The 24,652-nt window shown below is 53.9% G+C and overlaps 2 protein-coding genes and 1 long non-coding RNA gene across 6 annotated transcripts in view; 1 reads left to right on the forward strand and 2 right to left on the reverse strand.

Moving 5' to 3' along the window:
- LOC124231385 (keratin-associated protein 10-8-like) overlaps nucleotides 1-8,352 on the forward strand; it is a 64,591-nt gene extending 56,239 nt beyond the window's left edge. The window contains exon 2 of one of the 2 annotated variants that reach the window (XM_046648172.1): nucleotides 7,329-8,352. In XM_046648172.1, coding sequence (XP_046504128.1) covers nucleotides 7,329-8,001 — 673 coding nt within the window. In that variant the 3' untranslated portion in view covers nucleotides 8,002-8,352. Of the gene's footprint in view, nucleotides 1-7,026 lie in introns of those variants that run through there. The other variant, XM_046648173.1, reaches the window with a different exon arrangement.
- Nucleotides 1-17,216, reverse strand: part of TSPEAR (thrombospondin type laminin G domain and EAR repeats) — a 166,776-nt gene extending 149,560 nt beyond the window's left edge. Inside the window, exon 1 of the mRNA XM_046648168.1 lies at nucleotides 16,662-17,216. Coding sequence (XP_046504124.1) covers nucleotides 16,662-16,746 — 85 coding nt within the window. The 5' untranslated portion in view covers nucleotides 16,747-17,216. The remainder of the gene's footprint in view (nucleotides 1-16,661) is intronic.
- Nucleotides 17,217-18,835: 1,619 nt separating this feature from the next.
- Nucleotides 18,836-24,439, reverse strand: LOC124231408 (uncharacterized). 3 transcript variants are annotated; one of them, XR_006886513.1, is made up of 4 exons: nucleotides 24,281-24,439; nucleotides 21,540-21,691; nucleotides 20,541-20,676; nucleotides 18,836-19,736 (listed from the first exon to the last, which is right to left on the reverse strand). It is a non-coding gene; the product is annotated as an uncharacterized LOC124231408 (long non-coding RNA). The 3 variants fall into 3 exon arrangements; XR_006886515.1 differs by having other exon boundaries at nucleotides 20,523-20,676; XR_006886514.1 differs by lacking the exon at nucleotides 21,540-21,691.
- Between the last annotated feature and the right edge of the window lie 213 nt (nucleotides 24,440-24,652).

Below are 24,652 nucleotides of genomic sequence, written 5' to 3' on the forward strand. Positions count from 1 at the left end.
CTGCAGGCCCATTGTGTACCTGGCCCCCTCCTGCCAGTCCTCCAGGTGCTGCCAGCCGTCCTGCCCTACCCTGGTCTGCAGACCTGTTCCCTGTGGCACCCCTTCGTGCTGCTGACAAATCATCTGGAAAATCAATTCTCTGCTATTGATCTGAAAGCCTTTCCCTTTGTCTAATTTTCAAGATCCTGCCTGCACATCTCACTATGGGATCAATGACGGACCCACACTCCATAGGGGCTGGAATCGCCCCCTTAGTTTTCTTCTCCATGAGAGCTTGGTGCTTGAGAAACAATAAATCCCTCTGCTCCCCAGAGCTGTTCGTTCTTTTTCGTGATTTTCCCCGAAGCTGTATCTCCTTGTAGTTTGCTGTCTTGGACAAGCCAATGACAGCATGGAGCTCCTGTCCTAGGGTGGTTCTCCTGGGATAGCCATGCCCCTTGGGACGTCGGGGAGCCCCTCTGGGCAAAGGGGTGGCCCCAATTGTTGAAATTAAAGAGGATGTTCCTTCCCAATGGTCTCAACTGAGGATCTTTATCCAGGACTTTGGGAGCCTGGAAACTGAGCCAAGGAGGAATGACGGATGGAGGAGGGGGCGGAGCCTGAGCAACTGCAGCTGCCTGCCACTTTCTGAAGGGCTTTCGAGTGGAGGAGCTTCATTCTACGTTGCCCCAAAGGCTGGACCAAGGAGCCAGGGTGACAGGAGGCAAATTTCGGCTCAACAGAAGAGCTCCCTGAAAGGCAGAGCTACCTGCAGCATCATGGGCCCCTGGCAGCTGTCCCAGCTCCTGGGTGCTGAAGGCTGGAAGAAAGGCACATTTATTCCACTGTCTTCATAACAGACAAAAACTGGCATCAACCCGCATGCCCATCAGCAGGGGAATGGATGAACAAATCATGATATAGTCAGACGATGGAATACAAATCAGCAATAAAAAGACGCATTACCCACACATGCAACGGCATGAATGGATCTCAGAAACACGGTGCTGCTGAAGGGGGCCAGGCAGGAGGGGCTGCCGCAGACTCCCTCTAAATGAAGTTCCAAGGCAAGCTGAACCAAACTATGACTATAAAACATCAGAACAGTGGCTGCTTCTGAAGGGTGGGGGGAAACTGATAGCAGTGGGGCAAGAGGGGAGACTGGGACACAAATATTGAACTCTAGTTAACGACGTGCTTCCTGAAGTGTTTGAGTGATGTGCACTGTTGTTTCTAACTTGCTTTGAAATTCGTCAAAAAATAAGAAGTGTGGCTAGAGGGTGTTTGATGGGCAGATCATCTGAGAAAGTAAATGAAGCACAGAGTTCGTGGTAGAGTCTAGGAGGGGATATACGGATACTCACCCATTAATTCTTTTAACTTTTTGGGTATGTTTGAAATTTTTCACAACAAAATGAACAAAAAGATAGTTGAAAATAATGGTTAGGAGCTAAGCAGTTAAAAATAATAAAAACGTTCATAAAAAAAAATAGAAGCCACAAATGAGATTCCTGCTTTGGATGGAAAATTAAACCTCTCCCCCTCACACCCCTCTCTCCCTTTCTCACTGACACACATCCTTACCTAGGTGGCCTCTGATATGTCTCCTCGGAATGTGGTTTTAAAACCTTGTCTCTTTGAGTCCGTCTCTTTCTCCAAGCTTCAAGAGATCACGGAATTGGCACGCACATCACTGGGTATCAGAGAGCAGAGGTGACAGCAAAGAATGGCATTCACCTTATGTCTCTAACGTTTTAAAATTGTTAACACAGTATGATGAACCAGCCATTACTTACAGCTGACTTTCTCTATAATAAACCTATTTTTCAAGAATGCTTAAGTTCCCATCAATACACTAAGACCCTAAAAACTGACAGACGTAATATTTACCAAGGACCTCTTCATCCATATGGTACCAACTGCAAAAACGCACAAGGAAAGGACATTATATATTGATGAAAGATTCAATTCATCAAGAAGATCTCACGATTATAAACATACATGCACCGCACAACAGAGGCCCAAAATACATGAAGCAAACACTGACAGAATTGAAGGGAGAAGCAGGGAGTTCTACAACAGCAGTTGAAGACTTTAGTGCCCCATTTTCAACAATGGATAGAACATGTAGACAGAAGATCAATAGGAAGAAGAGAACTTGAACAACCCTACAGAGCAACTAGTCACAACCACACACAGGACAACATTCTTCCCAAGGGCACATGAGACATTCTCCAGGAGAGACCACACATTAGGCCACAAAACAAGCCACGATGAATTTAATAAGATTGAAATCATACAAAGGGTCTTTTCCAACCACAACGGAATGAAATTAGACATCAGTAACAGAAAGAAACTAGAAAATTCGTAAATATGTGGAATTAAACCACATACTCTTTAAAAAAAAAAGTGTGGGTCAAAGAGGAAGTCACAGGGAAATTAGAAAATTCTTAGAGGTGAATCAAAATTGAAACACAACATATCAAAACCTGTAAGATGCAGTCAAGGCAGAGCTTGGAGGAGAATTTAAGGCTGTAAATGCCTACGTTGAAAGAGAGGAAAGATTTTGAATCAACAAACTTTATGCCTTGAGGAACTAGGAAAAGAAGAGCAAACTAAACCCAAAGCTACAAGAAGGAAGGAAATTGTGATACTGTGATTTATAACAAGAAGCATATGTTTAGTCTTCATCATTTCTGGCACAGAGTTCCTGAAACCTTTGGAATTTCCTAAGTGACAAGAGCAATAAAGGTGTCTTTCATTGTATTAATGAGGTGACTTTGGACTTCCATCTAAGGATGGCAGCTGGCCACCAGGGGAACCAACCAAATAATAAAGATAAGAGTGGAAATAAATGACATAGAACATAGAAAAACAGCAGAGAGAATTAGCAAAACCAAAGGTTGATTCTTTGAAAAAAATCAATAAAATTTACTAACAAGGAAAAAAGAGAGAAGGTGCAAATAACTAAATTCAGAAATGGAAGTAGAGATATTACCACGGACCTTACAGAAATAACAAGGATCACAATCACATCCAAAAGAATAAAATACCTAAGAACGAATTCAACCAAGGGGGCGAGAGACTGTGCGCTGAGAACTACGAAACATGCTGAAAGAATTAAAGACCAAAATGAATGGGATGACATTCCATGTTCATGGACAGGAAGACTCAGCATCGTTAAGATGACAACGCTACTCAAAGCAATCTACAGAGTCAATGCACTCCTTATCAAAACGCCAACAGCCATTTCTCCAACAATGAAAAAGCTGATCCTCTAATTCATATGGAATTGACGGGGACCTAGAGTAGCAAAATAATCTTGGAAAGGGACAACAAAGTTGGAGGGTTCACACATCCTGATTTCAAAGTTTACTGCAAACCTACGGTAATTGAAACAGCGTGGTTCTGGCATAAGGACAGACACGCAGACTAACGGAATAGAAAAGAGAGTCCAGAAGTAAACCCATACATTTATAGCCAATTGATTTTTTATGAGGGTGCCAAGACCATTCAACAGGGGAAAAAAATCATCTTTTCCACAAAGTGCTTCATGCAAAAGAATGAACTTGGACTCCCACCTCACCCCATATACAAAAATTAACTCCTAAATGTAAGAGCAAAACCAAAAATGTCTTAGAAGAAAACATACAGGGAATGTTTCATGTTCATGACCTCGGATTTGACAAGTGTTTCTTAGATATGACACCAAAAGCACAAGCAACAAAAGAAAAAAGTAAATTGGACTTCATCAAAATTAAAAACTTCTGTGAATCGAAGGACACTATCCAGAAAGTGAAAAGACAATTTACAGAATGGGAGAAAACATTTGCAAATCATATATCTGATAAGAGTTTAATATCCAGAATATATAAAGAACTCCCACAACTCAACAAGAAAAAGATGAACAACCCAACTGAAACATGGGCAACGGACATGAACGGATATTTCTCCAGTGAAGATATCCAAATGGCCGACAAGCACACGAAAAGGTGCTCGACATTATTAGTCACTAGGGAAATGCAAATCAAAACCACCATGAGATACCACTTCACTCCTATTAGGATGGCTGTAATTAAAAAAAAAAAAGGAAAATAAGTATTGGTAAGGATGTGGATAAATCAGAACTCTGAAACATTACCAGTAGGGATATAAAATAGTGCAGCCACTGTGGAAATATTTTGGTAGTTCCACAAAAAGTTAAGCATAGAATTACCACATGACCCAGCAATTGCACGCCTAAAAGTAGACCCAAAAGAACTAAAAAAAAGGGACTCCAATGTTCTTTGCAGCATTATTCACAAGAGCCAAAAGGTGGAAACAACCCAAGTGTCTATCAACAGATGAAGGGAAAAACAATATGAGGTTTATCTACACGATGGAATATTATTCTGCCATGAAAATGAAAGAAGTTCTGACCCCTGCTACAACACCGATGGACCTTGACGACATTATGCTGAGTGAAATAAGCCAGTCACAAAAGGACAAACACTGTGTGATTCCACTTACACGAGGCCCCCAGAGCAGTCAGATTCATAGAGACAGGAAGTAGAATGGTGCGTCCGGGGGCTGGGGAGAGGGGATGGAGTTGGTGTATAAGGGGGACTGAGTTTCATTTTGGGGGAGATGGAAAGCTCTGGAGATGGAGGATGGTGATGGTTGCACAACAATGTGAACGGACTTAACGCTACTGAACTGCACATTTAAAAAATGGATGAAACGGCAAATTTTATGTTACATATATTTTACCGCAATAAAAAAACGTTTAAAGAAAATCCAATGGAAGAATATATTGTTTTGACACACACATAATGATAAATACAATAACACATAACTGTTGAGTGATTATAATAAAAAAATATACACTCGAGGCTGCAGGTGGAACAGGAAAGCGGTGAGGGAAGGGAGCGAGGAAGGACACTGCGCCTGCAGAGCGGCCGCAGCGGCGCGGAGTGAATTAGCCGGCACCGCGCGCAGGACCGCGCCAGGTAGATGCCACGCTTCCCGGCTCATCGTGGCATCTGCTCACACCGCGAGGGCACAAGGCTCCTGGCCTTGGCCGGGCCTGGGGAGGTGCGGCAGGCAGGGGGCCCGCCCTGGGGAGGACACTCGGCCTTCGGAGTCCTCGCCTTTGGGAAGCGGGGGCGCGGTCCCTCCAGGCTCGGGGAGGGCCGGTTCCTTCAGACAAGCCCCGCGCGCGCCTGTCCTGCAGCAGCGTGGGAAAGGTGGGTCCGCGGGGGCCAGCACCTCCGTGTGCTCAGTGCCTGTGTCGGCCAAGAGGGGCACCTCGACGTCACCCTCCCACGCCCGTCCATGGGGCCCGCTGGCGACCTGGAAGCCTCCCTGGTTCCCGGAGACGCCATCCAAGTGGGGCCCTCCCCCATTCCTGCAGCCGCTGGGTGCTCGCACCCTCGGGTCCCTCCCTCGACTCCTGCGCCCCGACTGACCCAACGCTCGCCTCTGGGCTGGAAGCGCCGCCACGGAGCCGCCTCCCAGCACGGAGCCCGGCCCCTCTTCTCACGCTGCCCGCTGCAGGGTGCGGGTCGGGGCGATTCTGGCACAAAGCAGGCAGTGCTGGCTAGGTTACACCCCGGTTGGCCATGCCCCAACTTGGCTCAGACTCCCTCGGGGTGGCCAGGACCCCCACCACCGGAGAGCCCTTTCCTGGGTCCCTTTCTCCTCCAGTCCGCGCCCCCGTGGTGTGCCCGCTACGCGGCTTATGAGAGCCAAGTGCTCAACACTCGGGACTTCCGCAAGCCGCTTGTCCCACCGCCGAGAGCTTGAAACCGGCCCTGGGGACAACGTTTACACCGCGGGCGCTGGCAAACGCGGCCCATCGGGCTGTTCACCGCAGAGCCTCCCCGCGCCCCTTCTGGGGGAGTCAGGCTCCCCCGGCCCTTTGGGTCCAGCCAAGCGGCCCTGCCTTACTCTCAGTCCCCTCCTGGCCAGCCCCAGCCCAGGGCCGCAGAGTTCTCAAGAAAGAAGGCTGTAGAATGTCTTTGCTCTTAACTTAAAAACAACCCAGTTCCCAAAAGGAAACCTTCCAGCCGCTCCAGTGACCCCTCCGAAGGGTGGCTTCCCTTCAGTCTCATGTGTCCGCATTCCTGCATGTAAATAAATGCAAATCCTCTCCCTTGAGGGACGCAGAGCCTTGTTCTTGTCCCAGCTTGAGCACCCACCCTATATTCTCACATAAATCTCACGCCACGGTTTCTAGATCAAACTTCATCCTGCCCGCCCTCCCCCCACCGCCCCCGGACAGAATCCAGATTTCTCACTGACTTTCAGTGTCTCTCTGCTGTCTGGGGCAGCAGAATTTATGGTTAAGAACACAGGCCTATTGGGGTTCCCATACAGGGTCTTCTGATTGCTCACGAGGGCTCTGGGGTGAGTTCTCAGTTGTGCCTCAGTTTCCCCATCTGCAAAGTGGGCATAACAGCAGCACCCACCTCACGAGGTTGTCGTGAGGGTTAGTGAGTTAATCGTCATAAAGCTGCTCGGAATAGTTCCTGGCATAGCAAGACCTATTATATAAGCGTTGGGGAATACCGTAAAAATAAATAAAGCTCCCGAGCCATTCATTAGCCTCTGGATTCGGGAGAGGATTACACTCCAGAATAAAGAGGATATAACAAAAGAAAAACAAAATACGCTATGATTCAACTGAGTGCTGAGAACTACGGGGAATGATAGGAAGAAGCCCCAGAAAGATGCTCAGAGAGGGGCCGTCAGGAGCGACTAGCCCCCTTGGGTCCACCCTCAGGTCGATGCTCCCCCTGTGCTGGCACCCCCAGCTCCCTGCATCCCCTGGGCTTCAGCCTCTCGAGAGTTTAATGAGCTGAGCTACCTACCCATTGTGGATCCAGGACGCGCATCCTCAGGGACCTGCTCCAACAACAATAAGGAAATAGACTCTTCTAGAAACACACGATGGACAACACGCACCCCTGAGGGGTATATAAGCCCCAAGCACCCCAGGCAGCTCGCACACCCTCAACCACCCTCTCCGGCACACACACACATACACTCACACACACCCTCCTCCAGCCCCACCGCCCCACCATGGCCGCCTCCACCCTGTCTATCTGCTCCAGCGACCTCAGCTATGGCAGCCGGGTCTGCCAGCCCGGTGCCTGGGACTCCTGCCCCGACTCCTCCTGGCAGGTGGACGACGGCCCAGAGAGCTGCTGCGAGCCCCCCTGCTGCGCCCCCAGCTGCTGCGCCCCGGCCCCCTGCCTGAGCCTCATCTGCACCCCTGCCAGCTGTGTGTGCAGCCCCTGCCAGTCAGCCTGCACCAGCTCCTGCACGCCCTCGTGCTGCCAGCAGTCTAGCTGCCAGCCCTCATGCTGCACCTCCTCCCCCTGCCAGCAGGCCTGCTGTGTGCCCATCTGCTGCACCCCTGTCTGCTGCAAGCCCGTGTGCTGTGTGCCTGTCTGCTCTGGGCCCTCCCTCTGCTCAGACTCCTCGTGCTGCCAGCAGTCTAGCTGCCAGCCCTCCTGCTGCACCTCCTCCCCCTGCCAGCAAGCCTGCTGCGAGCCCGTCTCCTGCACCCCTGTCTGCTGCACCCCTGTGTGCTGTGTGCCCGTCTGCTCTGGGGCCTCCCCCTGCTCAGACGCCTCCTGCTGCCAGCAGTCTAGCTGCCAGCCCTCCTGCTGCACCTCCTCCCCCTGCCAGCAGGCCTGCTGTGTGCCCGTCTCCTGCACACCGGTCTGCTCCAAGGCAACCCCCTGCCCAGCCCCCTCGTGCTGCCAGCCCAGCCCCTGCCCCCCGTCCTGCTGCAGACCCTCCTCCTGCGTGTCCCTCATCTGCCGCCCGGTGTGCAGACCTACCTGCTGCGTGCCCGTCCCCTCCTGCTGCGGCCCTGCCTCCTGCCAGCCCAGCTGCTGCCGCCCGGCCTCCTGCGTGTCCCTGCTCTGCCGCCCCACGTGCAGACCCTCCTCCTGCGTGTCCCTGCTCTGCCGCCCCACGTGCTCCTGCGTGGCCCGCTGCAGCCCCACCTCGGCCCAGAAGTCCTGCTACTGACTGGGCACGTTGCCCAGGGCCAGCAGGGCACTATGGGACACCGCACCTCTCCCACTGCCGCTGTCAGGATGTAACCCCAGCACAAGCTTCAGCACTCATCCAAGCGTGAATGCTCGCTGACCTCAGACCCCAACAACCAGGGTTCAGTCTGCAGTCTCCACATCAGGCCCGGGTGAATCTGAGACGGCCCTCCCCTATTACTGGTGGCTCCCTGGTTGTTTCTGATGGCCATGGCCCCAGCCCTTCCCCATAGCCTTACTGGGGCCTCTACCCTCTACCTGGAAGCCATCTGCCCTCCCCACCTTGGACGTGTCTTGAACAGAATGAATAAACTCGCCGTCCTTGCCTCTGCTGGTCCTCTCTCCTGGCCCAGTTTTACATTTCGTTTTTCCAGCCCTCCACGTACCCCTGGCCTCAGCAACCTTGGAGATAAGCCATGTCTTGGGAGCATTTCCAATGGCGTTGAGATCTGAGGCCCACCCCAGTTGTCCTGCGGCCCCTGGCTCCTGCATCTGTATCTCCGGGCAGCTCTGGGGTGGCTGTGCTGCCTGTCCAGGATTCAGGCAGCCAGTAGGCACTTGGCCAGTAGGCCTGGTGGCAAGAGGGCCCTGTCGCCCCAGAACAGGCTTTCTCCATCAGTCTGCCGACACCCAGAGGGCACGGCCCTAGTTGCCAGGAGACCAGCTGGTCTAGGGCCTCCCTGGGGCACAGCTGATGAGGAGCATTTCTGCCAACCACCAGCTTCCTAAGCCTGTCCCTCCATCTCCCCTTGAATCTTAGCCCTTTATTCAAACGTCCCAACCCTGTCTGTCTGTGCCCGTACAGGCCGATGACAATACCCCTTCCCCGGCCCCAGGTCCAGCCTGGATGTGGGAGAGGTCAGGGGAAGAAGACAGGGGGTAGGTGATTTCAAGGGCCCACTCTGGGGTCTGAGGCCCAGGCTTGTTGCCCTTGGGGGGTTTTCCCTTGGGGCCAGTCTGGACAGGTCCCCAATTTCCCTGAGCTTCCCACGCCCAGGTTTCACTCTCAGACAGCGCTGCTTCCTAACCTGTGGGCCCCCTGCCTCCATACCCCCACCAGTGCCACCTCCTAGCTCTTGATCCTGCCCTGCTGTTGATGCCTCCCAGGAGGCCATGAAATCCAGCAAGGCGACCCCCCGAGGGAGGCAGGTCAACAGTCAACACCCCCCTTAGAGCAGGCCTAAGAGATCACCTGCCCCGCAGCCGCTCCCCTGCAGAACCTGGGCCACACTCCCCAAGCTGGGTCAGCTTTGCCAGTGCCACCCCCCTAAAAGTGGGGGGAGGGTCTTCAGGGAACCCGTCAGTGGAAAGTAGGACTACCCTCCTGCAATTAGAATTTGGTCGTGTCAGGACTGCCCCCCTGCCGAGTGGTTAAGTTCACCCGCTCCCGCTTCCACGGCCCAGGGTCTTGCTAGTTCAGATCCTGGGCGCAGACCTAGCACTGGTCATCCAGCCATGCTGTGGCAGCATCCCACATAGAAGAACTAGAAAGACCCACGAGTAGGAAATACAACTACGGCTTTGGAGGGGAAAAAAAAAAAAAAAAAGGAAGATTGGCAACAGATGTTAGCTCAGGGCCAATCTTCAAAAAAAAAAGAACTGGGTGGCATACGGGTGCAGACAGACTAACCGCCCCCCCCCCCCCCAGTCCTTCCTGCTACATTCTGGGGCTGTGGAGACAGGTGGGAGTCCTGACCCCTGCTTCCCCTGAGGTCCCCGCCCTCCCCCTCTCCTGAGGGACCCGCCCCTCCCTCCTGGGTCCCAACTATGGAAGAGAGGGTGTGTGAAGTCAATTCCCCAGTTGTCATAGGCCGCCAGGGAATTCCCTGGGTCTCTGGCCACCGCAGGCCCTCTCTGTGCCTTTAGTACTCTCCTCCTGACCAACTTCACGGCCACCCAGAGACTAGCGGACGGGGTAGCCCCAACGTCCTGTGTGAAAACCCATAGGCCCTTGCTCAGAAACACGTATTGAAATGCATAAAATACAATACTCCAGAGTTGGAGACCGTTGTGGGAAACTACACTCACCAAAATGTTTTTAAAACAAACAATGTGGTGAGATGCGCACTTTTTCGTCACGGCATTGATTGAGGAGCCCCCCGCGGATGGGGCAGGACGTCCCCGCGCAGCCGCGATGGGGCGCGAGGCTGCCGGCGGCTCCACGGGGCTCAGGCCCGGCGCTGCGGACGCCGCGGGGCCCATCCCTGCCTGCGGAGCTGCTGCGGCCGGATCGGCGGGGCCCGCCCCAGTTCCCGGCCCCTGACCTCCACCCCTACTGGACCGGGCCCGCTGCGTCGGAAAGCGCGCGCGCGGCGAAGAACGCCTGGGTTAACCAGAAAAGACCCGAACTGCGGACGCGCCTGAACGCTGTTGCGTTCCGTCCCGCGGGGACGTCCAACACTGGTGACCCCTCCGCGGTGCGCCCCAAGCTCCGCCCCCGACCCCCAGACGTGTCACACACGGGGCGAGGCGTCCGGGCAGGGTCGCGGTCCCGAGCGCAGGGTGTCCCCGAGCCCCGTCCCCACTGGCTGCACCCGAGCCCGGCGCCCGCGGACCCGAGAGTCCGGCGCGCGCTCCTCGCGCACCGGGACCTGAGCCGCCCGTGGCCGACTGCGACCTCGCTGTGCCAGCGCCGCAGCGGGCCCCGTGCAGACCGCGGGGACGCACGCGGCCTCAAAGACGAGGAAACGAAACGGTTTCCTACCTGGGTGGGTGGGTACGCCCCGGTCTCTCCTCAGCGGCGCGTGCGTGCACACACACTCACGCGTATTGGCACACGCACACGCGCGCGCGCACTCACTGCCTTCCCCTCGGCCACCCCGCGCTCGGCCCGCGCCCGCACGTCCTGCGCGCTCCCCGGCGGTGGTCCCCCCAGGCCGCACACGGTCCCGTCCTGCAGGTGCGCGGCGAGGCCCAGGGCGAGGGCCCGGGAAGAGCCGGCGGTCCGTTGTTTCTCGCCCTCCCAGAAGCGGGCAGCTCCAGCCCTCGGGGTCGCCCCGCCCTTCCCCTTCCATCGCCCGCGGCCGGAGCGGGGGCGGTGGGGGCTCGCCCGGCTGTAAACCGACCCTGGGGTCACCTTGGAAGCAAGGTCGGCGTTTCCTCTCCTTTTCCACCTCCCAGCGGCGGGCCAAGTTCCACTGAAGTGGCCAGAGATGCTGGGTAGACTGGATTCGCCTGAGACCCGCACAAAGTCCCCACCCCAGGGCAAAGCTCTCTGGGCTCCGGCGGCGGCGCGGTCCCCGGACTGGGGGTGGGATGAAGAGTGAACCGTTAACAGATGGAGTCCCACCTTGGAGCCCCGAGCCCCTCCGAGGACACAGACACCGGGCTTTCACGTCGGGTCCGGGGTGAGGAGGGGTTGTGAGCCCCCCGCCCGGGCCCAGGGTGCTTCTTCAGGCGCAGATGCAAGATTAGGAGGGGGAGGGTGACAGCTGAGGACCACGACCCCCGACGCTCCCCCAGACTCTCAGGATTCGGAGAGAAGTGGGAGGTCTCCTCCAAGCAGGGAATTCAGGATCCATCCGGGAGGATAGGGTAGGGGAGCAGAGGGCAGGGGGAGGGAGGGGGGACCAGGAGCGGAATGCTGCGAGGTCCAGGCTGAGGGAGGGTCTTCTGCGCTGCGGGGGGCTGGTGGGGGTCCAGCTGGAAACCCAGCCCAGACCCAGAAGCCTGCGTTGGTGGCTTCCTAGATTTTATCCTGGAAAACGGCTGCCAGGAAATCCATGATTAACTCTTAAAGATTAAAACCATAGAAGCAGCATATAGTGTATGGTTACATTATAAAAAGGAATATTCTGGGGCCGGCCTGGTGGCACAGCGGTTAAGTTCCCACGTTCTGCTTCCGCTGCCAGGGTTCACGGGTTCAAATCCCGGGTGTGGACATGGCACCGCTTGGCAGGCTGTGCTGTGGTAGGCATCCCACATATAAAGTGGAGGAAGATGGGCACAGATGTTAGCTCAGGGCCAGTCTTCCTCAGCAAAAGGAGGAGGATTGGCAGTAGTTAGCTCAGGGCTAATCTTCCTCAAAAAAAAATAAATAAAATAAAAAGGAATATTCTTTGTTTCCTAATTTCTCTGCAGACCAAAAAATGCCCTGGCCAAACAGTTGAGAAATGTTAAAAAGGAAATTGGTGTCAGGGTGACAGTGTGCAGGCTACGTGGTGGCAGAGTGCCAGCGACCTGGTTTGGAGGTGGCCTCTTCTTGCCTGGGAATGAAGGAGGTGTTCCCCCTGAGATTCGTTTTTGGAGAGAGGAAGGGGAGGGCTGTGGTGGTGTCTCCAGAGCCCGGGTGCCTGAGCCTGTACTGACGGGGGAGGGTTCATTTAATGGCGTGTATGGACTTTTGCTAAAAGTGACTAGAAGTGTTGGGCAGGCTGTTCCCAGTTGCCAACAGCCCAGCCCTGCAAAATCACTCAAGCCAGTGAGGCGGGCCTTTCTGCCTCTGTCCCCCCACGACGTCCCCGACGTCCCAGTGCGGTGTGAGGGGTCACCTAGGGGTGTGGAGCTCAGAGGAGGCTGGTCTCATGAGGCTCAGCCTCAGATTCAGCCTTGTGCCCCCAGCACCCAAGGATGGAGTGGGAAGCCGTGCCCACGTGGACAAAGGACGGCTGACAGGGACACACTCAAACAGGCTTCTCAGCCGCCTCACAGGCTTTACGGGCAGTCCGTCCATTTGAACCACCAGGAAGGAACCGCTGTAGAAGCCTGGCCTGAGGAGCTTCCTGGCCCCGCAGTTGCAAAGGAGGCCAGCTGCCTCTGCTGGGCGGCCTCCCGGTGGCCTTCACACCCCAGCCAGCTTTGAACATGGAAATCTGTTCTCATCGTTTCCTGAGTACTTTCTCTAGCTCCGGGGATGCACACAGCCCTCCTGCCCCCAGCCCCCGAGGTCTGACCACCCACCAACTCCTGCACACGGCCCACGCTGCCCATGTCTTTGCCCTGGAGGCTCTGGCTCCCTGAACTTTCCACCTCAATGGCCCTCCTGGATCCCACCCGCCTAGGGGAGGTCACAGCCTGCCGCGGCCCTCACTGCCCACCACACAGCTGTGATTTGACTGCAGTGCGAGCTCCAAGCAGGCAGGGACCACACTGCCTGTGCTGCGTCCCCAGCGGTGGGCGCGGTGCCTTCCTTGCAGGGGTATTGAGCGAATGAAGCAGGGAGGAGTGGGAAATGGAGGGGTGCCATGTGGGTTAGTCCTGACGCCTCACCAAGGCCCTAAGCCCTGGGTGTGGAGCCCACGTCTGACCCTCCCCAGAGTTAGCGGTCGACACTCTCGGGCACAATCCGGAGATACATCCGAAGGCTGTTATCCTGACGCCCAGCAGCAGGTGACAGTTGTGCCTCCCAGGCCCCACCCCACCTCTTCTCTCTGCCCAGCCCCTCTGGAGCCTGCTGGTGACCCCGTCCCATTGGGGTCCAGCTGTCTCCATTCTGGTTCCCACAGAATCCCTCTGCCCTGGCCCCCGTCCATGTAAAGACGAGGCTGGGTCAGGACAAGCTGAGTTGGGGACGGCCCACAGGGATTTTGCCCCAGCACCTCCCCCGCCCCCAACCACAGCTGCTGCTCACTCCCTGATTGAGAGCCCACGTCTAGAACACAGCCCACCCAGGTGTCTCCCCGCAGGACACCCCCAGCCACTCCCCTGGCACCACACACCATGCAACCCAGAGTCACAGGATTCTCGCAGGAGCTGGGAGATCTTAGCAGTCATATTTCAACCTCTTTGTCCTGAGGTGGCTGGGCCCAGCTCGGTGGAGTGGCTGAGAGGCCCAAGGAACAGAAGCCTGGCACCTGGGGTCAGGGAAGCCAACAGCTCATAAAAAGGCATCTCGCCTTAAAATCCTGCCTGCCACACTCACCCAGCAGGAGCCCACCCCACACACCCCACTCACACCCTCAGCCCCCAGCCACTCTGCTGCAAAGCCCCTGCCACCCTCCTGCCGAGGCTGCTCCAAGCCCCGGCAGTGTGGTTCATACTGACCGCCTGTAGGGCTCATCTCTCTGGCTCGGCTGAGGCTCTCTCATACCTGACCCATCCTCAGACGCACCTGCGCAGAAGGGCCAGCACCACCCCCTGGGCCATCCCTCATTGGAGGGTCCATGCCAGACACTGGGCAGACATTTAACCCCTATTTTCCCATCAGCACAACTGGCCACACCGCCTACCTGGAGGAGGTGTCCGCAGACACCTCTTAGAGAAGGGCACTGGTCAGCTGCTGCTCACCCACATGCTAGTCACCTGGTGAGCCGCTCTTCCGTCTGCAACCTGCCACCTGCGTGATCCTGACTATTACAGCTTCCCATGAGCACTGCCAGCTCCCCCGCCCACTTCAGCTGGCCAGGACACAGCTGCTGTCCTGCTCTTAAGAAAGCCGGGCAGAAGTGGCCACAACATATCCAGACAAGGCCCTCCCTCCAACCCCCAGGCCTCCAGGACTGTCCCTCCCCAGGCCTCCTGGACGCTGAACTTGAAGCCCTACCAGCCCTACAGACACGCAGTCCCCTTGAGCCATCATCCCTTCTGTTCTCTAGCTCCTGGACCACTCTGGCCGCCCCGCCATTGCCCATGAGTTAACTCCTTCTAAGGTGCAGCTATAAAGAGACAGATTTTCTTCCCTCTACTGCCCTGCCCGGTCCGGGACTCCCAAAAATCCCAGCCGACTGTAAGGTTCCCTCAGCCCTACAGTGAGTTATTTGCAACCTAATAGCATGGAGCGAGTCTGTACACAGGACAGAGAGAGATGGGATGCTGCTGCCAATCAAAGGGGCCCCCTCTCCCCAGCACGATGCCCTCATGAGAAAGGAGGGTGGCGCCAAGGGGCACCTCAACAGCTGTGTTGCAAACAGCCTGCCTGCCACCAATCACTGCTCCAGGGTGATGTTGTCAGCGGTCACAGGCTCGGGGGCCAGGACTTCAAAGCCTGGGCCCCTAGCACTTCACACACACAGCGGCGCAGACCCACAAACAAGGCCTAAAGGAAAGTGGAGCCAACCTCCCCACACACACAGCCCTACACTGGAAATTCGTGTGCTTTTCAGAACTGGATGGAATCAAAGTGACCTTGTTAACCGTTTGACACCCTGAGTCGGCTTTATGCAAGTGTCTTGGGAGCGGTCCAAATTCAGTGCAATATTATTGACTTGACTTTTATCTTTCCTCCCCAGTTCTCGGTATTTATAACTGGGTCATCTTTTAACTATTTGCAACACGCCTTCAGGGGAGAGGGGGCGGGCTTTATAAATCACCTTTATTATTATTTTATGCAGATTGATTCTGTTCCCAGTGCTGAGGGGAACATGAAGATACATGTCAGTGACTCATCTCCCACCACGGAGACTGCCGTGCGCTCAGGATTATGGTGGGCTCCGGTGCCGCATGGGGTCCTCCTGCCGTGCACCCTGGACTCCAAGTGTTGGCCTTTGTCAGGGAAGGAAGCGCGGCAATCCAGGGGATTTTGCTTGGCCGCAGATGGACTTGGCTCTTGTACTGTTTGTAAAATCATTCGTCCCCAGGCAGTCCCCACAGGCAGGTGCAGCAGCCCCCGGAGCCAAGGAGCAGGCGCTCCCCCGACATTCCCACATGGTGGCTGCTCCAGCCCCCCAGGGCCTGCTCACCTCCCCCCATTCTGCCCTGGCTGTTCCCCGGGGGCTGGGGACCTTTACAGAACCCCTCCCAGGTCAGTGTTCCAAACTTGGGTCATCATTGGTCATCTCCTGGTCACGTCATTGGGAACCAAGTGCCACCAGAGCCAAGAACCATACATGGAGGGGACTTCAGAGGATTCCAGGGACCCAGGATGAGTAACTCACAAATAAAACCAGATCCACAGAGCAAACCACCCCAGCGCCTCCGACACCCACACCGCCCGACCTCTTGCCGAGGCCATGTGTGCTGCACCGCTCGCTCACGTCCTGAAACCGGCTTCTATCGGCCAGGTCTCCTTCCCGTCAGTATGCTTTTTAAGGTGAGGTTCGATAAATAAAATCTCTAGGTAGGAACTCCAGAAAGGTATGATAATGTCATGGTCATTAGCAAATCCACATGGCCTTTCTAAAAAGGAGGGGGCAGCATCTCCCCTCGGCTTCCCTTCTGTCCCCAGTGGCACTCTCCCCTTGGGTGGGGGCTGACCCCAAAGGGCCCTGCTCTTGGCTCCAGTGTCGGTGTGTTTGAGACTGTTCCCACCTTTCTTGCTTCTCTGGGACAGAACTATCAGGCCTGGGGGGCCCTGTGCTTTGCTGAGTGCAGACCTGGGGTTCTCTGTCCAGAGAGGGAATGGGGGACCTGCCTCTGCGCCTTCCTTCCCAGAGCAGCTGTAAGGCCTTCCTTCCCAGAGGCAAAGCAGGTAAACACATGTGAAGGGCCGCAGGCGGCAGCTGGTTAACTCTTTGAAACTCTCCCCACCCTGTTAGCATTTTAAGGAACCGCGTTTCTATTGTGACCGCCAAGCTGTTCCCTCTAATCTCTGCCGCCAACGGCCCACCTCTGCCCTTCTCCCCAGGGTGCTACCTGCTGGCGCTCCTAAAGCAACTGGACCCCCAGTGGCCTTGAATCGGCAATAGAAAGCAGCATTCAACGCGCACGACACCCTCCCGGCTCCTGGCACGGTGCCCCGCCCCTGTCCCCGTGTCACCCCATTACCTGTGCAGGGCTCCCATTGCTGGGCACCTCGGCCTGGGGTCGCCAGGGGCAGGAGTGCGACACACAGCGTCAGCAGGACAGACATGAGGGGCTGGGGTCCCAAGCTCCATCCAGGGGCTCCACACTCGGCCCACGGGGAGGCAGCTGCTCCTCAGACACCTGGGTCTGCCTCGGGGCCCCAGGGCGGTCACTGTGATGGCCACATGCCCACCGCCCACAGCAGGAAACCTTCTAGCGGCTCTGCCAGGGGAGGCAGGTGTGCTGGCAGGTCGGGGCTGCGGCTGCCTGGCTATCTGCTCATTTCCGCACGGGCTTGGGTCCTGCTGTGCAGGTGACAGCTGATAAAATCTCCGCACGGCTGCGATTAGTCATTGTCAAAGCGCATTTTTCCCGAAGGAAAGACAGAAATAGATCGTTCAGTGGAGAGCTGAGAGCAAACCAGAAAAACTCAGAGAACCTGTTTTCCTCGGGGTAGACTGCAGCACTGCCTGCCTTTTAGGACCGCGAGGCCGGCCACCAGCTGCGGAGGAGCAGATCCCCGAGGGTGTGTGCCCCGAGGCTCTGGGCGCAGGTCCCTGTGCTCTGCTGGGCACCCGGCGGCAGCGGCGGTCCCCAAGCTCAGCAGTGGCTGTCCCCAGGAGGAGTCGGCTACCGCAGAGGGCTTTTATCTGGTGCCCAGCCCTCCCGAGGGTGTGTGGGTTTGTCAACTGTTGGGTTTCAGGAATTTCCCTGCGGAGGGAAGTCAGTCCTTCAAGGGGAACAGCTAATGAGAAGACAGAGGAGAAGCGTCGCCCCGGGGAGGGGAGCTCGCACCCCTCGGCTGCGCCTGCGTGCCCACAGCTGGTCCATGTCATCAAGGCCCAGGGTCACTCAGTCTGCCCTCCCAAAACTGCAGTTAACGTGAAGCGCTGCTCCAGGCAGGACAGCTCCTAAGTGCGATTATTCTTTTTTAACACACCCTGCCTGCCAGCCCCTCCCTACAGCGTACAGGACCTGCTGGGAGAGAGCTCCGAGGGCGTCCCGTGCCCGGTTTATGCCCTTGGATGGAGACCCCTGGCATCGTGGTCCCTCATGGGTAGCTCTCCCTGGGTCAGGAGGACCCCTTTCATAGGCTCCTAAAATGCACATTTGTCCTCATTTCAGAACGACGGTGTTATGACTGTGATTTCCAAGTTCCCCCGGGGGAAGCCCCAGCTCTGAGGTCTGGGCAGCAGCTGGTCTGACACAGAAGGTGCTTGTGACGAGCAGGGACCCTGGGTTTAGGGCTTGTTGTGGGGGAGGGCGGGAGGGGGAGGGAGAGACAGAGACAAAGAGAGACAGAGAGAGACAGAGAGAGAGAACAGGGAAAGACACAGAGGGAGACAGAAAGAGAGGGAGGGAGACAGAGACAGAGAGAGTGACAGAGACAAAGAGAGACAGAGAGAGAGAGGTGGGAAGGAAGAGAGGGTGAGTCAAAGGCTCTTTCCGGAAAAGCACCCCTGTGACTGAAGAGATTCCTTTTCTTTCTCTCTGTCTCTGTCTCTGTCTGTCTGTCTGTCTGTCGATATAGACATATATACATCTCCCACAGATACTAACCGATCAATGGCTTCCGCGCTAGTCACTGGGTCAGTTACCTGGGGTCATACAGCCCCATTCGGAGTGCCAGGCGAACCCATGCAGTGGGCCTCCTCACCCCCCAGGCCCCTGTGTCAGCCCGGCACGGCCAGCACACGGTGTAGGACAGAGACTTTCTGACCTCACTGGATCTCGGGGGCTGTGAAACGTTCATGTGCACGGTACAACTCCTCACCACCAGTGGGTGAAAGGAAGGACAGCTGTGTAAATGGAATACATGGAGCTTTCCTCCCTTCTTTCCAACTGGTGAGCACTCTGTGGGCCAGAGGCCCTGGGAGGGGCAGGGGCAGGTCAGGAGGGCGGGTGACTCCCCACAGGATGGGCAGGTGGCACCTGTGTAGGGACAAAAACCCAGGCAGTGTCACTGTGATTCCTGCTGACCTTGCCACATGACTGTTGACCTCTGACCCTAGGTCTCTTGCTGACCTTTAACTGGTTGATAAAAATGAAATCGTGTGTTGTTTTATAACAACCAGATCTGAAGAATTGAAATCACATGTACCTTCTATTACATTTGATCCAGTAATACCCATAATATGCTCGATGACAAACTAGGGTTAATCAGTGGAAACCTTGCTTGTATTCAAAACTACAGAAACATGTGACCAAATGCACAAAAAAGGTCAGAATTTCCTTCTCTAGACTGGTCCCCTTATGACCCTGGACAAGCCACTTAAGTGCTCTGAATTTCACTTCCACATCTATAGACCGGCCCTGTAAGACCTGCACGTGGGGACACCCTGTAAATTAAATGATGATATAACTGACAGGAAGCAGCCTCTCTCCACACATGTCCTGGGCACACGCACTCTGAGATGCACAGTGAGCAGAGGGAGGACGTCCCCTCCCTGGGGGACACACCAGCACACCCACACTGAAGCCCCTGAGCCAACAGCAGCGAGGAATCGGGCCTACAGCTTTCTCCCCCAGTTCTCTCCGAGCTCATTTGCCATGGAAATCCTTCTCCCCACGTCACACGCACTAAAGTCATGGGGACGTGTCCCAAGGACCCACTAAGACAGACGCATGTGTAAAGAACAAGCATGTCCCTGCCACAAGACCAGAGATCAGAGCTCTTTCGGGGTTTGTTCAGAGCCTGCCCAAACCTCACAGAGTCGGGACTTCACTCCCGGAAAGCAGGCTGGGAAAACCCCCAGTTGTTAGCAAGACACAGGCCCCACCAGCCCTGGAGTTTCAGGCCGGCCCACTAGCCCGTCCTGGGTCTGCCTCCAAACGAAAAAAGAGAAAATCTCCCGAGACGCTCCGCAGACACACCCCGTTTAACTCGGGGGCAGACCGTTGCTCCCCTTTGTCCACTGCAGCGACACACAGGAGGCCTGCGTCGACCCTGCTGACAACTCCGCTTATTTCACTGAGTCCACCGACGCGAACACCACAGGCGGGCCGCCCTGGGCTTCCCGGGAAGGACGCTCTCTCCAGGGAAGTGAGGAGAAGTGGCTGGGAAAGGAGAAATTTGAAAGGAGAACTCCATGAGACAAAAATACAACGCTGATGCCATCCAATTCCCCGAGTTTGGGGCTCTATTAAACTAACCTGTTACTCAGGCAGACACTGTGGAACCTCAGTGCTTTTCAATAATTTAAAGACACAAAATTCCTCCACAATATACCATAACTTGGTGTTTAATGACCACTATTCTAAGGATGTTTGAAAAGGTCTCTGGGGAACAGAAGAGAGCACTTGACATGTGACAGGGAGTCTAGAAAGACTTCTGAATTCTTGGCAGCCTGGACAAGGAGGGCCAGCCAGCGCCGGGGCCCCACTGCTCCTGGAGAGGCACAAGAGGCTGTTGTCTCCAGGACGCGCAGCTGGAATTCCATGTGGAGAGGGATTCCGTAAGAGAGGTCTCTTAGGGTTATTGAATGGGAGAGTGAGAGCTCTTTGGATAGTAGGCTAGGCCATCCACCTTTCTTCTGAGAAAGGGCTGCCACTAATATTTCCTCCCTACCACTTCTTTCTTGATACTTTGGTTTAAATGTTTTTGTTTTTGTTTTTTCTAACATACTTTTTGATGCTTCTATCTTTTGCCAGGTATTTTATTTAGTCAGCAACATTTTCCTTAACACTTATGGGTCTTTAAAGACAATCTTTACATTTCTCTGCTGTCCTGTTGCATGTTTGTTTACTTCTGCCCCATCTGGAGTGTGATCTCGGATATGTGGAATGCAGTGAGTTGAACTCTGTTTCCAGAAAGCTGTTATGAATGCTCCATTGATTACATACCTCTGCTTTCCCCCTCACCTGCCACACGCGTGATGAATTGGGCTCCTACAGACTCTTGGATCCATTCCACTAACCTCCATTCTGCTAATCTCTTTGTCTGTTTCCTTTGCCAGCACGTTACGTTGATCTCAGTGCATATAGTCAGGGTTCATATCTGTAGATAAAGGACATACGCACCAGTTTCCCCTTTTCAAAATTGTGTTAGCAATTCTCACATATTTGCTCTTCCACAGGAACTTCAAAAACTATCGGTTCTCATCACCACCTCCCAAACCAAAATCAAACAAAAAAGCAAAAAAAAATTAAAGCAATACTTATAGGAATGGTAATAAATGTATAGATAATTTCAGAATAATGAGCATTTGCATGACATGAAGTCTTCCCAATCAGGGACATGTAGATCTCTCTGTTTATTCCAATCTTGAATTAAGTTCATAAAAAAAAACTTACAGTTTTGACTCTAGAGGTCCTGCACTTTTTCTATAAAGTTGTTCCTATAAATATCCTATAAATTTACTTATAATTTTATCATCATTGTGAACATAATCTCTCATTTCCATTTGTAATTGGTTACTACTAGTAGAAAGAAAATTGGTTCTTTTTGTCCAGTTATCTTGTATCTAGCAACCTCAAATTTACTAAGGGATTTGAGTCTCTTGTTTTTCTAAGTAAACAAACATTGTCTGCAAATAAAAATAATTTTGGCTCTTCTGTTTTTCTTTGGGTACCACTTTGTTTTCTTATTTTATAGGATGAACGAGAGCCTTCCAAACAATGTTGGAAACGGGGACGACAGTGGGCTCATCTCATTCCTGATTTCAGTGGGAATGGCTGGGAGGTTTGGTAGCATCATCATATTAAAGAATTATTCTTTTCCTCTTTTACTTAAAGTAGGAATGGCCACTGCATTTTCTCAAATGCTTTTGCACATGATAGGATTTCACGTTTTCTATTTTAATTTGTCAATGGAATTAATCACAAGGGTCTCTTTCTCGATGCTGAGCCATCCTTACACACCTGGAGTAAGGCTCAGCGGTCAGGGTGCATTTTTCTTTTAACATGCTGCTGGATTGGGTCCGATGTTTCATTTACAACACTTGCTTTCACACTCACACTCTTCTCTTCTCATTGCTTTCTTTCCAGGCAGCCCCCTCGGGTCCCAGTGTTTCCTTGGATGCATAAGGCAGAGAAACACGTGTCACAGTCTGCCCCTCTGTGCCGAGCACCAGGCTCTATTTGCAGCTACCCACCTGACATCCTCCTGGGTGTCTCAAAGGCACTGTCCCAGCGTTCCCAGGGATACAGGCCAGAAACCCGGAACTCATTCTTGCCTCCTCCCTCAGGAAGTCCCATTGAGTTCACCCTTAAACACGTCTGCCCCCTGCCCCCGCTGCCTTTCTGGTCCAGCCACCTTCATTCCACGCTGCTGTGGCCGGCACCCCTCCAGGCCTCCTGTACCTGTCCGTAGCAGTCTCTGCAGAATTCAAACCTGGCCGGACTGATTTCCCTTCAGTGGCTTCAGGTTGTTTCCAGAATAAAGATAACATTCAGGGTGTGGCCTACTAGGCCCTGGGGTTTGGCCTTGCCCACCACCCGGCTACAGTTTCACCCCTCCACACACACGCCCTCCCTCTGGGCTCCAGCCTATGGGGTTTGTCTCAGACCCCCATGCAGGATGTACCTCTTCCTACTGGGCCTGTTCCCAGGCTCGGCCTTCTCCCCGACACCCTCCTCCTTCCTTGGCCTAATTAACTCCTCTGGGGAGTGCACCTCTCCTCCAGGGCGCTTTTGATCACTCACTCAGGTGATCCTCTGCATGATGTCTGTCTTTCTCCCCAGACTGGAAGCTCCACAAGCCCAGACCATGCCTCTTTGGACTCACCCTTGTACACAGCATTCAATAATCTGTAATGAATTAATAAACTTCCTATCCTCACTGTGGGTTGATACTAAGGTTATGCTAGCTTTATAAAATTAATTGGGGTGCTTCCCATGCTTTTCCACGGTCTAGAATACTTTGACTATTGTCAGGAAATGTTCTGGGAGAAAGTGCCCTCATTTGGGTAATGAATGACGCTCTGAAGTTCGCTAGTGTGATGGTTAATTTTATGTGTCAGTTTGACTGGGCCACAGTAGTCAGATATTTGGTCAAACAGGTCTGGATATTTTTGTGAAGGCATTTTTAACATGAGATTAGCATTTGGATCTGCCCTAATGTGAGTGAGCCTCATCCAGTTGGTTGAAGGTCTCTAAGAAAAAGACTAGGTTCCTTCCAGGAGGAAGGAACTCTGCCAGAAGTCTGCATTCAGATTTGAGATGCGGTGTCAATTCTTTCTTGGTTCTCCAGCCTGCAGCCCACTTGGCCGACTTTCGACTTTTTGGACTTGCTAGCCTCCATGGTCCCATGAGCCAATTCTTTAAACTCTCTCTCTATCTCTCTCCATATGTATATGTATATATATCCGTTTCTCCGGAGAAGCTAACTACACCTAAGGCAATGCTTCTTAAATTGTCTTCCAAGGCACACCCTAGGGTGGGGAGGGGAGAGCTGAGGTTGAGGAGGAAGAGGAAAGGAAGGAGAAGGAAGAAGAGGAGAGGGGAGGAGGAGGGGGAGGAATCTGAGCTGAGAAGGTGAGGCTCCCGGCTCCTGACCTCTCTGCAAACGGGGGAGTTCTGCTTTTATTATTCTTAGAAATTGAAGTTCCAGGCAATGTCACTCTAGGAGAGAAAGATTCTTCTAAATTAAAATTTAAGTCTGGAAACCACTCCTACGGAATTTCAATGGGCTCCATTTACGTGGATTCAGATGGTAGGATCTGTTTTCAGGGGGTCCCTCTATTCCCTAAGTAGGTTATGACAGGCCTTAGGCATTTATTTACTGTTTCTACACTCTTCTGACCTCTAATAAGATCCCATAAGCTTCTAAGAGATTCTTTAGTATGGACTCCACCCAGATAAACCCTGTCCAAGGGTTCAGTAAATTGTGTCATATTTGTGGTTCAAGGAGGGCCCTGGGAGTTTTCCTTTGAAGGTTCTGGGCTCAGCCAGGTTTGCTCACAGTGGGTCTCATGTAAGAGTGTGGAGAGCAGATGTAGACAGGGCTGAGGGAAGCCATCCATTCCAGAAAGAAGGAAGGCAACTCATTGTTACCAGGAGCACGGCCAGGGGAAGCCATACTGAATTTCTATTTATTACTTTTCTCAGCACCACAACTCTCTGTCCTTACCCCAAGTAATGATTTCTAGAAGCACATTTACTGCCGCAGTGGTCATCTCTAAAGGCCTCACCCGTTACGTTTTCTTACAGAGAACCAAAGAGGGGGGCGGTTAGAAGGAAACATTTCCCTCCTTTTCCCCCCATTAACTGGTTTTTGGCTTATTTAAAAAAACCTAAAGCCGAATGACTTTAATCACTCAAGTTAATTAACTAGTTATAAAAAAGGGAGCAGATGCAAAAACGGCGAACTAGTGAGGGCTTTCTGCTTGGTGCTATTCTTGACTACAATGCTCTAAAGGCAGGATGAGGAATGTGGGGCAGGTTTGCTCCCAGGCACCACAGAGGGCACCGCCTCAGCCTCGGTGCTGAGGCCACCAGGCTGCTTCCTCTGCCTGGTTCACCAAGCCTGTCATTTTCAACTTGCCCGGGACACCAGTTCCCGCCTCCAGGCAAAGCCCATCCTTACCACACAAAGCATGTTCTTAAAATTCTTTACAGATTAACCCACATTAATCTAAACCCGATAAAAGCATAGGTTTTACCTTCTACTGGGAGCTGCATTGTAATTTCCTCCAACAACCTGCTGAAAAGACCAAGGGAAACTTGCAGCCGGCCCTGGAGGGAAGCTGCAATTACCGGGGTGCGAGGCCGGCGGGGCAGCGGCACCCACTTCAAAGGCGCGGAGGGCGGGAGCAGGCAGAGCTGTAATTAGCGTGGCCCCGCCGGGCGACCACGGGCGTGCTCACGCCTCGAGGCCGCCGAGGAGCAAGAAAGCCCCGCGTGCGCACGCAGAGCCGGCAAGAACAAAGGCGCCCACTGTTTGATGTGAATCACCCGGAGTCCCGGAGGGGAGGCGCGCACCTCCGCCCTGCACCCGGGGACCCGGCGGAGCGCCATCCCTCTGCCGGTTCCCT

The sequence above is a fragment of the Equus quagga genome, chromosome 21 (genome assembly GCF_021613505.1).
Source record: "Equus quagga isolate Etosha38 chromosome 21, UCLA_HA_Equagga_1.0, whole genome shotgun sequence".
Classification (NCBI taxonomy): domain Eukaryota; kingdom Metazoa; phylum Chordata; class Mammalia; order Perissodactyla; family Equidae; genus Equus; species Equus quagga.